The sequence below is a fragment of the Mobula birostris genome, chromosome 18 (genome assembly GCF_030028105.1).
Source record: "Mobula birostris isolate sMobBir1 chromosome 18, sMobBir1.hap1, whole genome shotgun sequence".
NCBI classification, from domain to species: Eukaryota; Metazoa; Chordata; class Chondrichthyes; order Myliobatiformes; family Myliobatidae; genus Mobula; species Mobula birostris.
Genome location: NC_092387.1, coordinates 30,075,722 through 30,089,630, shown reverse-complemented (window position 1 = coordinate 30,089,630; position 13,909 = coordinate 30,075,722). Strand labels below are relative to the sequence as shown.

The following is a 13,909-nucleotide window of genomic DNA, read 5'->3' as shown; positions in this document are numbered from 1 at the left end:
TGTCCCCCATTACTATCTCTAGCATCATTTTCCCGCAGACCGATATCCACTCTTAGCTCCCTTTTACTCTTTATATATCTGAAAAACTTTTGGTATCCTCTTTGATACTTTGGCTGGCTTACCTTCATATTTAATCTTTTCTCTCCTAATGTAATTTTAGTTGCTTTCCATTGCTTTTTAAAAAGCTTCCCAATCCTCTAATTTACCTTTCTTATATGCTGTCTTTCACTTCCCATGGGTGCCTCATCCTCGCTTTAGAATACTTCTTCATTTTTGAGATCTATCTATCCTGCACCTTCCGAATTGCCCACAGAAATTCCAGCCACTGCAGTTCTACATCATCCCTAATAGTGTCCCTTTCCAATAAACTTTGGCCAGCTCCTCTCTCTGTAATTCCCTTTACTCTACTGTAATATTGACATATTTGACTTTATCTTCTCCCTCTCAAACTGTAGGGTAAATTCTATCATATTAAAAGCACTGTCTCCCTAATCAAATCTGGTTCATTACAAAACACCCAATCCAGATTTGCCTTTCTCCTACTGGGCTCAACAACTAAAAGCCACCTTGTAGGCAACCCTTTGGAATCCAGTATCAACTGGATTTTTCCAACCTACCTGCATATTGCAATCCCCTATTATTATCCGAACATTGCCCTTACTACATGCCTTTTCTATTTCCCATTGGAAGTTATATCCTACATCCTGGCTACTGTTCACAATGGTACCAACGACATGGATATAGAAAACGATGAGGTCCTGAGAGCAGTTTTAGGAAGCTTGGAAGAATATGGATCAAGACCACAAAAAGTACTACTCTCAGTGTATAGCATCGACAGTAATTCCAAGAAGAGCAGAAATCAGAGGAGGGCACACACTGAAAATATGGCTGGACAGATCTAGTAGGAAGGAAGTATTCAGATTTGAGACACGTGAACCATATCTGAAGCAGAAAGGATTAAACAAACTGGATGAGTTACAAAGATATGAGATTGCAGACAACACAGATCTAGAGCAACACACAAAGGCAATGCAGGAGCTCACCAGGTCAAGCCGCATCTATGGAGGCCAGTGGACAGCTGACCTTTAGGGTTAGGACCCTTTACCTGGACTGGTCAGTCCCTCCAGTGCCTTTGTGAGTTGTATGAGTCACACCTCAGGTTAAGATTGTTTTGGGGCTATTGCAGAGGCTTTAAGCTAGTTTGGTAGGATGACATGAAGCTTAAAGGGAATTTTGGAAAGAGAAAGAATATGGATATTAGAAAAGCAGTGCGAAAAATAAATAGGTAGAGAAAATCAAAGGCAAGCAACCAATGGGATAAAAGTATGATAGAAACATTAAAAAGATGAAAATAAAGATATTTATCATTATTTGAAAGCTAAACTGCACAAACAGAAGCAAACAAAGGTAGACAGCCTTTGGTTCATTTGAACATACACAACCATGGTGCTAACCAAACTCATCCTTTGCATGAGCATACATGTCTGGCTGATATCCCTCAAAACCCTTCCTATCCACATGAGAATGAGCCAACTACCATCACAATATGGTAACCAAATCTGGGAGCTGAACGCTCACACATTTAGTATTTAGGATTTAGGAAGAACAAGTTAAGGATTGAAGGGCGCCCATTCAGAACAGAAATGCGAAGAAATATTTTTAGTCAGGGGGTGGTGAATCTATGGAATTTGTTGCCACGGGCAGCAGTGGAGGCCAAGTCATTGGGTGTATTTAAGGCAGAGATTGATAGGTATCTGAGTAGCCAGGGCATCAAAGGTTATGGTGAGAAGGCGGGGGAGTGGGACTAAATAGGAGAAAATGGATCAGCTCATGATAAAATGGCGGAGCAGACTCGATGGGCCGAATGGCCTACTTCTGCTCCTTTGTCTTATGGTCTTATGGAAAAAGCGTTGGGGTGCGTCATTAATAAATACTGCACAGCATTAACAGCTAGTCTTGACTCAACAGGCCATGCTATAGAAATAGAACTAATCTGGATGAGCCTAAGAATTAGAAAAGGACCAAAAAAAAACATTTATGTTAGTTATTTATAATCCAAATTATAAATAGTTGTAATGCAGATGAAGAAACAAAAGTCTACAGAACAGGAATAATATGGATGTAAGATAAGGGATATGGAAACTGAGAAAGACTCTCTCAAGCACTCTCAAACTAATTACGAAACCTACCCACCTTCCCCCTCATCTGTTCTCAACTATCACCTGCCAGTTCATACTCCACACCCCTCCACTCAATTTCTTTTTCTGACTTCTGCTCCCTTCCTTTAATAGTCCTGATGAAGCGTATCAGCCCAAAACATCAACTGTTTATTACCCTGCATAGATGCTGGCTGACCTACTGAGTTCATCTAACATTTTGTGTGATATATTATGGACATAGTAGTCATACTGAGAACACGTACCACTTTGCACTACAGTAGACTTTTTTTTCCTGTTTTTTCCTATAAATATTGTGTCACTAATGGTAAGTGCCTGTAATGCTGCTGCAAATAAGTTTTTCATTGCACATATGCATACAGTGGCATGCAAAAGTTTGGGCACCCCTGGTCAAAATTTCTGTTACCGTGAATAGCTATGCGAGTAAAAGAGGAACTGATTTCCAAAAGGCATAAAGCTATAGATGACACATTTCTTTAATATATTAAGCAAGAAAACTTTTTTATTTCCATCTTTTACAGTTTCAAAATAACAAAAAAGTAAAAGGGCCTGAAGCAAAAGTTTGGGCACCCTGCATGGTCAGTACTTAGTAACACCCTCTTTGGCAAGTATCACAGCTTGTAAACGCTTTCTGTAGCCAGCTAAGAGTCTTTCAATTCTTGTTTGGGGGATTTTCACCCATTCTTCCTCACAAAAGGCTCCTAGTTCTGTGAGATTCTTGGGCCGTCTTGCATGCAGTGCTCTTTTGAGGTCTATCCACAGATTCTCGATGTTTACGTCAGTGGACTGTGAGGGCCATGGCAAAATCTTCAGCTTGCGCCTCTTGAGGTAGTCCATTGTGGATTAAAAAGCCCAAAGCATGATCGGCCAAAAAGTTCTATTCAAAAAGTTCAAAGGAATATCAAAACAATCCTGATGCATTTTGGAAACAAGTCCTGTGGACTGATGAAGTTAAAACAGAACTTTTTGGCCGCAATGAGCAAAGATATGTTTGGAGAAAAAATGGGTGCAGAATTTCATGAAAAGAACACCTCTCTAACTGTTAAGCACGGGGGTGGATCGATCATGCTTTGGGCTTGTGTTGCAGCCAGTGGCACGGGGAACATTTCACTGGTAGAGGGAAGAATGAATTCAATTAAACACCGGCAAATTCTGGAAGCAAACATCACACCATCTGTAAAAAAGCCGAAGATGAAAAGAGGATGGTTTCTTCAACATGATAATGACCCTAGACACACCTCAAAATCCACAGTGGACTACCTCAAGAGGCGCAAGCTGAAGGTTTTGCCATGGCCATCACAGTCCCTTGACCTAAACATCAACGAGTATCTGTGGATAGACCTCAAAAGAGCACTGCATGCAAGACGGCCCAAGAATCTCACAGAACTAGGAGACTTTTGCAAGGAAGAATGGGCGAAAATCCCCCAAACAAGAATTGAAAGACTCTTAGCTGGCTACCGAAAGCGTTTACAAGCTGTGATACTTACCAAAGGGGACGTTACTAAGTACTGACCATGCAGGGTGCCCGAACTTTTGCTTCGGGCCCTTTTCCTTTTTTGTTATTTTGAAACTGTAAAAGATGGAAATAAAAAAGTTTTCTTGCTTAAAATATTAAAGAAATGTGTCATCTTTAACTTTATGCCTTTTGGAAATCAGTTCATCTTTTTCTCACTTAGCTATTCACAGTAACAGAAATTTTGACCAGGGGTACCCGAACATTTACATATCACTGTATATAAGACTATAAGGCATAGGAGCAGAATGCCATTCAGCCCATCGAGCCTGCTCTGCCATTCCATCATGGCCGATCCCAGATCCCACTCACACAGATACACCTGCATTCTCACCATATCCTTTGATGCCCCAACTGATCAGGAACTATCAACTTCTACCTTGGCCTCCACTACAGTCTGTGTAGAGCATTCCACAGATTCACTACTCTCTGGCTAAAAAAAAAATCCTCTTTACCTCTGTTCTAAAAGGTTGACCCTCATTTTCAGGCTGTCTCCTCTAGTTGTGGATACCCCACAATAGGAAACATCCTCTCCACATTCACCCTATCTAGTCATTTCAACATCTGGTAGGTTTCAATGAGACCACCAGCCGCCCACCCACCCCTGCCGCCTTCATTCCTGGAATCATCCTTGTGAAACTCCTCTGGATTCTCTCCAATTACACCATACTCTTTCTGAGATATGGGGCCAAAGCTGTTGACAATACTCTAAGAGTGGCCTGACTAGAGTCTTATAAAGCCTCAGAATTATCTCCATACTTTTATATTCCATTCCCTTGAAATAAATGCCAACATTGCATTTGCCTTCTTTATCACAGACTTAACCTGCAAATTAACCTTCTGGGAGTCTTGTACAAGGACTCCTAAGTCCCCTTGTACATACCTGTGCAGATGATAATAAAGCTCCACTTTGACTTTTTCCTCAGCACATTAGTCAGAATTTGTGGGAAAAATATTTGGTTGTAATGAAAGATCAACTAGCAACACCAATTATGTTTGTCTATGGCTGCTCTCTGATAGGCTGCCCTAACATTTTCTGATTTTATTAAGGACTTCCAGCATTTGGAAGACTTGAATCACTGTTTATTTTTATTATGCTGGAATGAAGTTTGACATGAAAAATAAACAGAAGATGACAAAGAGTCAATCTCATTTCTGTTTAGTCATACTTAGGTCAAGCAGGGCAGGGCAGGGCTGGAAGATTTCTTTCCCTGACAGACTTCAAAAACTAACTACAATCTTTCAAAAGACCATTAATTTCATGATTCCTATTACCGATACCACTTTTTAAACCTCAGTTTGTTGAACTTAATGTCCCAGGTTCTGTAGCTGCAATTAAACATGTACAAGCGTGTCAGGTAATACAATACTTTCAACACGTTTTAATACTCACTCTCTGCATTAATATCTCAGCCATTTGTGGCCCTTGCAAGGCGATGTACTTCTCACACTGAAATCACAAGTTAATACGGTTAGGACATTGCAATACATTTGCGTTTAATCAGGGACTTCCGGACAAGGAGATATAGCTGAATGGAATTAGAATTCTTTCACAAGGTTATAATAAGGACCAACATTTAGGAGGGGTTGCAGATGGAAGGGCCATTTGTAAGAAGTTTATACCAGATAATGACATGAATAAGGGATAATGTTAATCAAAGTGAAATTGTAATTTAATGGACCTGGAATTTACCCTGGACAAAATACTGCTTTAGTTATTCTGAAACACAAGCAAATCCTTGGTTGGAATCATTAAAGGCAAAGATATAAGATAATGGTAGTGAAGGAGGATTTCTTAGAAGGTTCTTCAAATGATGACACATAGGTAGAATTTAGAAACAAGGAGGTAGAGGAGAGGGGTGGGAAATCACTTTACTGCGAAACATTACAGGCCACCTAATAGTCAATTGCAGCTACTTTCTAAACAGCGCCGTAGAATAAAAAAAATGCTGTAGTTTCCCTGCCTTTTCATACATATGCTAGTCTAGTCGGCTTAAAGTAATGGACCTCAATAGAAAACAGGTCTCCACTCAAGATGTCCTGTTTACTTTCTAACTTGAAACTATATGTTGCAATTGAAAACTTTATGCCCATGAAGGATATCCCCATTAAAGTCACCAGCTTTCATGTAGTTCCCATGGATTTCAGAAGAGTGCTTGATAATACCCTAAAGATTTGACAGAACAGGTCCTTGGGCAAGAGAGTATTTTGATCCAAAATGGGCTGAAGATAGAAGCTTATTTTATTCATGGAAGTCTGTGACTTGTGTTTCCTGAGGAGGGGAATGGTGCTGGGACCTTCAATGCTTGTAATAAATAGTTGGATTTGGGTGCAAATTTAGGAAATGCAATGTATTATTAAATATGCAGATGACATGTAAAATGGTGGTGTTGTTGATAGTAAATTGAGTAGCCTCAGGTTACAAAACGATAATGAATCGGTATGAATGGCAGACGAAATTTAATATTGCTGAAGCGATGCAGATTAGAAGATCACAGAATGAATGGTAGAACCATTGGGAGTATTAAGGAACTGAGGAATTCTGGCTGTGTGTAACACACTCATAGATATGAAGCTGTGCATAAAAAATAATGAAACACAATTATAATGTGCTACGTGCAATGATGCTCAGCCGTGAGTGATTGGCCCAATGGTAGTATTTGTTCCTACGATATAACCAATGTTACTGAATTGTGCATGAAACAGATTCAATTATACTCAGTTACAATAAGCATGATACCTTCAGATATACTGTTACACTTTTAATGAAAGAATATTGTATGAAGAATACACAGAACTATACTGAACTGAGTGTGTAACAAAGGCAACTAATCTCTGCAGCTATGTACTTGACAAATGCAATGATAGCCATGAACAGACATGCCCAGATACTCACCAGTTCTGTTAAACCAGGTCCCATGTTACACTGTTTCTTTATGTGAGTAATGAGTTCATTCTGGAAGTCCACATTCTCTTTCATAGTAGTTTGAATATTGCTGATGAACTGATTACAGTTGAGACAGACGTCATCATTGCTCTGGAAGTAATTGACCAAAATGAGATACAAATCAGAGGAAATTAAAACATGTGACCCATTATAATTGCAGATTACTGACACCATCAATGAAAATGATCAGAACTGAAGAGCACAAATTACAATGGGAGATAGAAAAGGCATGTAAAAAAGGTAATGTTATGATGGTCATGTTGCCAGGCAAATAACCTCTTCCTCAATGACAACTACACAAAGGAAGATGGTTACCAACTTCAGGGGAACTCGCCCACCCATACATCTCTTTACATTGTCAGCGTAGCAGCGGAAACTGCAAGCAGCTTCAAACTCCTGGGGGTGTACATCTCGCACAACCTCTTATGGTTCCAGAACACATCCTACACAATCAGCAAAACTCATCAATGTCTCTACTTTCTCAGGAGGCAGAAGAGAGCTGGACTATACACATACTCATATCCTTCTGTAGATGCATAGTAGAGGGCACCCTAACAAGCTGCATCACTGCATGGCACAGAAGCTGCACTGTGGCGGATAGGAAAGCTCTACAATGGGTAGTCAAAACAGTCCAATATATCACCGGCACCAGGAACACCATGAAGGATCCCACCCACATTGCTCATGGACTACCAGTGAGCTGTCGCATACATTCGGTAGTGCCATCTTAACCGGAAGTCTTATTGTGCTTTCTTTTGTGCTGTATTGGATCTAGAGTAACAATTATTTAGTTTTCTTCTAACATTTGTGTACTGGAAATGACATTAAACACTCTTTAAGTCTTCAAAGTGCAGGCAGATTGGGAAAATCAGGTTTGTGCTGGATCCCAAAGGACGGAATTTGTAGAATACCTAAGAAAAGGCTTTTTACAGCAGCTTGTGGTTGAGCTCACTAGGGAAAAAGCAGATCTGGATTGGGTATTGTGTATTGAACCAGATTTGATTAGGGGACATAAAGTAAAGGATTCCTCAGGAGGCAGTGATCATAACAACATAGAATTCACCCTGCTGTTTGAGAAGGAGAAGCTAAAATCTGAAGTACCGGTATTACAATGGAGTAATGAGAACCAGAGGCATGAGAGAGAGGCTGACCGAAGTTGTTTGTACGAGGACACTAGCAGTGATGACTGCAGAACAGCTAATAGCAAGGATTTCTGACAGCAATTTGGATGCTGCCGGATAGATACATTCCAAAGATGAAGATGCATTCTAAAAGGAGAATGATGCAACCATGGCCAACCAGGGAAGTCAAGGACAGCATAAAAACAAGAGAAGGCACATAATATAGCAAAAAATTGTGGGAAGCTAGAGGGTTGGGAAACATTTAAAAACTAACTGAAGGCAACTAAAAAAGCAATAGGGAGTGAAAAGAAATATGCTTGCCAATAATAGAGAAGAGGATACCAAAAGGTTTTTCAGATATATAAAGAGTAAAAGAGAGGCGAGAATGGATATCAGACTGCTGAAAAATGATGCTGGAGAGGTAGTAATGGGGGTGGGGGGGGGTAAGAGACATAGAAATGGCCAATTAACTCAATAAGTATTTTGTGTCAGTCTTCACTATGGAAGGCACCAGCAGTATGCTAGAATTTTGACACTATTAGGGAGCAGAAGTGAGTGTAGTTCCTATTACTAATGAGAAGGTGCTTGGAAAGCCGAAAGGTCTGAAGATAGATAAGAATCACTAGATACTGGAATGGTTCCATAGAACTGGAGAATTGCAAATGTCACTCTACTCTTTAAGAAAGGTGGGAGGCAAAAGACAGGAAATTATAGGCCGCTCATCCTGACTTTAGTGATTAGCTAGATGTTAGAGAGTCCACTATTAAGGATGAGTTTTCAGGGTACTTGGAGACACACAAGAAAATAAGCTGAAGTTAGCATAGTTTTGTTCAGGGGAAATCTTGACTGACAAATCTGTTTAAAATTTTTTGGAAAATTAATGTACAAGATGGACAAAGCAGTATTACTGGCAAGTAAAAGCAAAAAAGAGGGCATATAAGAGAGCAAAAAGTACTGGGAAGCTAAATTTTCACAAGGTCTTTGACAAGATGCCATACATGAGGCTGCTAACAAGAGCCCATGGTATTACAGGAAAGATACTAGTATGTTCATAATATTGACTGACTGGCAAGAGGCAAGGAATAGGAATAAAGAGGGCCTTTTCTGGTTGGCTACTGGTGACTAGTGGTGTTCCGCAGGGGTCAGTGTTGAAACAGCATCTTTTCATTTTATATGTCAATGATCTGGCCAACAGAATTGATGACTTTATCTTGGACAGGTGAGAATAGGCAAAGAAGTGGCAGAATGAATATTGTGTACAGAAGTGTATAGTCATGCACTTTGGTAGAAGGAATAAAGGCATAGACTTTTTTCTAAATGGGGAGCAAATTCAAAGGTCACAAGTGCAAGCATCATCTTATGTCCAGATACTCCTATACCTGGTGTCAATTTATGAGCACAGAATCAGTCTATGTATATAAACTAATCTTAAGTAGTTATATTTATTTTATTGTATCCTTTATGTTTGTGTTTTATTTAATGCTGCATTGGTACCAGAGTAGCAATCATTTTGTTCTCTTTTGTACTTGCATACTGATGAATGTCAATAAACAATTTTGAAGAGAAGTTATATACTGCGTCCGGTGCTCCCGGTCGGCCTTCTATATATTGGTGAGAACCTGACACAGACTGGGAAACCGTTTCGCTGAACACCTACGCACTGTCCACCAGAGAAAGCAGGATCTGCCAGTGGCCACATATTTTATTTCCACATACCATTCCGATATGCCCATCCACGGCCTCCTCTGTCAAAATGAAGCCACGCTCAGGTTGGAGGAACAACACCTTATATTCCGTCTGGGTAGCCTCCAACCTGATGGCATGAACATCGACTTCTCTAACTTCCGCTAAGGCCCCACTTCCCCCTCGTACCCCATCTGTTACTTATTTTTATGCACACATTCTTTCTCTCGCTCTCCTTTTTCTCCCTCTGTCCCTCTGAATATACCTCTTGCCCATCCTCTGGGTCCCCCCCCCCCCTTGTCTTTCTTCCCGGACCTCCTGTCCCATGATCCTCTCCCTTCTCCAGCCTTGTATCCCTTTTGCCAATCAACTTTCCAGCTCTTAGCTCCGTCCCTCCCCCTCCTGTCTTCTCCTATCATTTTGGATCTCCCCCTCCCCCTTTCAAATTTCTTACTATCCCTTCTTTCACTTAGCCCTGATGAAGGGTCTCGGCCTGAAATATCGACTGTACCTCTTCCTATAGATGCTGCCTGGCCTGCTGCGTTCACCAGCATTTTGTGTGCATTGCTGAAACAATTTTGAATCTTGAATCCTCATGCAGGATCCCCTAAAGGCTAACATGTAGGTTGAGTCAGTAATAAGGAAGGCAAAGAGGACCTAGAGGTTTCTGTGAATGACCCCAGGAATGAAAGGGTTAACTTATGAAGAGCATTTGATGGCTCTGGAGTTTAAAAGAATTAGGGGAGATCTCACCGAAACCTATCAAACATTGAAGAGCCTAGATGGAGCAGACTTTGAGAGGATGTTTCCTTCAGTGGGCGAGTCTAGGACAGATGGCACTGCCTTAGAATACAAGGATGTCGCTTTAGAACAAAGATGAGGAGGAATTTCTTGAGCCAGACAGTGGTGAATCTGTGGAGTCCATTGGGTATGTTTAAATAGATTCTTGATTATTTACGGCATCAAGGGTTACAGGGAGAATGCAGAATGGAGTTGAGAGGGATAATAAATCAGCCAGGATCAAATGGCAGAGCAGACCCAGTGAGCCCGGTGGCCCAAATCTGCTTCTGTCTATGGTCTAATTATGTTTTCTAGAAAAGCCTATTTCCTTAGTTCAGCAACACAAAAAGTACTATCAGCTATCATCTTAAAAATGTGCTTGAACTGGTAGATTGCTATATTGTTAAGAGGGAACGGACTGACTCTCTAAGAGTGGGAGATGAAAGATTATCAGAATGAAAGATTAACTGAAATATGAATAGTTCCCCTCTCCACACATGGTTCCAGACTGGCTGAACATTTCCTCTTTATTTATCACCAATACAGCAATGGGCTTTTGAACTGAGATGATGAGATTCACATATGCAACTAACAAGCAATAAGGTTAGGAGCCACATTGGCTGCAGAGGCTCTGTCATGAGTTTAAGATCAAGATCAATGAATGTTAGGATACAAAAGGAATCAAGGGATACTGGTTGGTGTAGCAGCCTTGAGACTGCAGGCTTGTTCTTGAGAAGGCAGGTCCTCTAGGCCTTAGTTCACAGTTTCAACTGTGCAATGGAACCTGCTTTTGGAAATTGGTGAATCGAGACCATGGTTCCAAGGCTGGGGTTTCAGCAGCCAAGATCACAGCCTCAAAAGATGACGGTGGTACCTTTATTTATTTTTCCCCTCTCTTTGGATATCACTGGCAAGGTCATGTTTTCTGTTCATCTGCAATTGCCAAAAAGTATCAGTGATCTGCTTTCTTTAAACCTCTTAAGATCTTCTACGTCGCCACCAGGGAGGAAGTTCCAGGGTATAGAAATGACGGTGGAGGAGAAATTCCAAATATGGATGGCGTGCAACTTGGGAGATGAACCTGTAGGTGGTGGCATTCTCATCCTGTTGGCAGAAGCTGCAGTTTTGTAAGCTGCACTTTGAATAGTTTGGGCAGTGCATTTTGTAGATGATACACACTGCAGCCACTATGCTCCAGTAAATAAACAATACAACTCCAGGTACTTCGGCCCACAACCTTGCGCTGAATTAAGTGTGAGGCCAGGAATCATGTTATAAATGACATAAGCAAGAAGGAAAATGAGGTCCTGAAAAGAAAGTTAGGAAGAAATTTAAGAATCTAGTGTTATCTCAGGGTTACTCTTTGTTTCATGTGCTAGTGGGGCAAGAACTATGAAGACAGTATAGTTCAATGCGTTGCTGATGAGCTGGTGCAGGAGGATAGCTTCCGGTATATGGATCATTGGTCTCTCTTCAAAAGTAGGTGGGGCCTGTACAGGAAGTAGAGATTGCACTTAAACTGGTAAGGCACCTATATATTCACAGAGAAGTTTGCCAATGTTACTTGAAAAGGTTTAAACTAGTGTGGCAGAGGGGTTGGAAACCAGATCAGAAGATCAGTAAGAGGACAGATTGAGGTAAGGTAAAGGCTAGGTCAAGTAAGGTGTGAAAGGAAGTATAAGCAGTAGCAGTTAATGAACACAGTGGGCTACGTTGTATTTATTTCAATGGACAGAGTATTACAGGTAAGGCAGATTAACTTAGGAACAGGATTAGTGCAAGTATCTTTGATGTTGTAGCCATCAGGAACTTGATGAGAAGACAGGACTGGCAATTCAGGTTCCATATTTTAGACACAAAAAAAGAGGGCGGGAATTGGACACCTAATAAGGAAGGAAGTCACAGCAGCACTTGCAAAGGTCATTCTGGAAAGCAGGAAATGGAGGACAGATAAATAGGTATTATGGAAAGATGCAAAAGCAACAGGATTGTTGTAGTGGGTGACTTTAATTTCCTGAACATTATCAAGGACTCCCTCGGTCCTACAGATCTTAGACGGAGCAGAATTTATTAGGTGCATCCAGGTGGGTTTCTTGACACAATATGCAGGTAACACAACCAGAAAAGGGAGCATACTTGACCTTGGATTGGGAATAGCCTGGTGATGGAGTTTCAATGGGAGTCTTTTCCCACCCTCCGCGTCAGGGTGAAATGTCAAATACTAAGACATGGGCTTAAAATGAGAAAAATAAATTTCAATGGAGATTTGGTAGTCAGGTTTATTTATAAAAGCACAGAACAGTAAGTTCCTGGAACACACTGTCAGGGGAGCTGGTGAAAGCAGATAGGATAGTAACGATTCAAAGGTATTTAAGCAGGTACATGAATGAACAGGCAGGGAATGAAGGAATATAGACCACATACAAGCAGATGGCATCTAAGTCAGCACGGGAATTACAGGCCAAACTGACTGTTCTGTACTGTACTGTTGTATGTTCTACCTGTGTGAGCTAGACAAAAGGAGAAGTCTATTGACAATAAGGGTTATGGAACTGGGTAAAAACACGATTGACAAAAGCATTGAGTTAACAAAAGGAAGCCCTGCAGTAAGTGTAAAGAGATGAATAAACATCTGATTATCAGCAGCTTGCATCACCTCTGTGGTGCTCCTCCACAAGTTTGCACTGGGTTTCAATGGAACAGTGTAGGAGGGAAGCGGCTTATTTCTTACTCAAAACAAATGAATTGAACCTACATTAATGCTTCAGTGCTGATTACCTTTGGTTTGACAGTCTGCTGCGGGTAAAGTAGTAGAGGAACATTTGCAATGAAAGGAGAGACTATTTTGGACATGTCCACCTCTGGAATTTCATTGGAGATAATATCCTTTCCATTAAGTGTTGCTTGGAGCGTCTGACACAAGTGTAAAGCAGTGCAAACGACTTCGGGATTTTCCTATTAAAGAAGAAATATGAGATATACAACAGTGGGTCTGCATTTTTTTAAACAAACAGGCAACTGCACAAGATTATCCTTCAAGGTTCTGGGATAGAGTTCCAAAAAATCCCACTACTTACAAATCAGCTGAAATATAGGCTACATTATTAACCACAGATTATAACTTCTGTTATAAAATGTTACCATAGAAAGACTTTTGGTCAATAGCTCAATAGTTAATACCAGTGTTTCTAATGAAGCTCATCTAACCCTATCTTTTTGCACCTTATTTGGCATTTTTCTCAAATCATTTTGGGATCTGGCTTTTGCTGGCAAGGCCACAATTTATTGACAACTCCAAATGGTGCTTAGAGAGATGGAAGGGAGTCATCTTTTTGAAACACTGTAGTCCTTCTGGTGAAAGTAGTCCTAAAGCAAGGGTTCCTAACCTGAGGTGCACACACACCTTGGTTAATGGTAAGGCTTGATGGCATAAAAAAGTCTGGGAACCTCTGTTCTAGAGAGTTATTGTTGGGCAAAGGGTTCCAGGATTTAGACCAAATCATGAGAAAACAACTGGCAATATATTTCCAAGTCAACTTGGTAAGTGACTCGAAGGGGAACCTGCAGAAGTGAAGCTCATGTACGCCATCCACATCTTTCTTGGTGGCAGATGATAAAGGGTTGGAGGTGACATCAAACTGGCCTGAAAGAGTAAATGCAGTTCACTTTATAGATATACACTCTGTCC

At 40.8% G+C, this 13,909-nt stretch overlaps 1 protein-coding gene across 1 annotated transcript in view; it reads right to left on the bottom strand.

Annotated features, from left to right (window-relative positions):
- The window catches only part of psap (prosaposin), a 69,165-nt gene that overhangs the window by 25,774 nt on the left and 29,482 nt on the right, over positions 1 to 13,909 (bottom strand). Inside the window, exons 5-7 of the mRNA XM_072282385.1 lie at positions 13,000 to 13,176; positions 6,587 to 6,727; positions 5,084 to 5,140 (exon numbers count right to left, since the gene is read on the bottom strand). Coding sequence (XP_072138486.1) covers positions 5,084 to 5,140; positions 6,587 to 6,727; positions 13,000 to 13,176 — 375 coding nt within the window. The remainder of the gene's footprint in view (positions 1 to 5,083; positions 5,141 to 6,586; positions 6,728 to 12,999; positions 13,177 to 13,909) is intronic.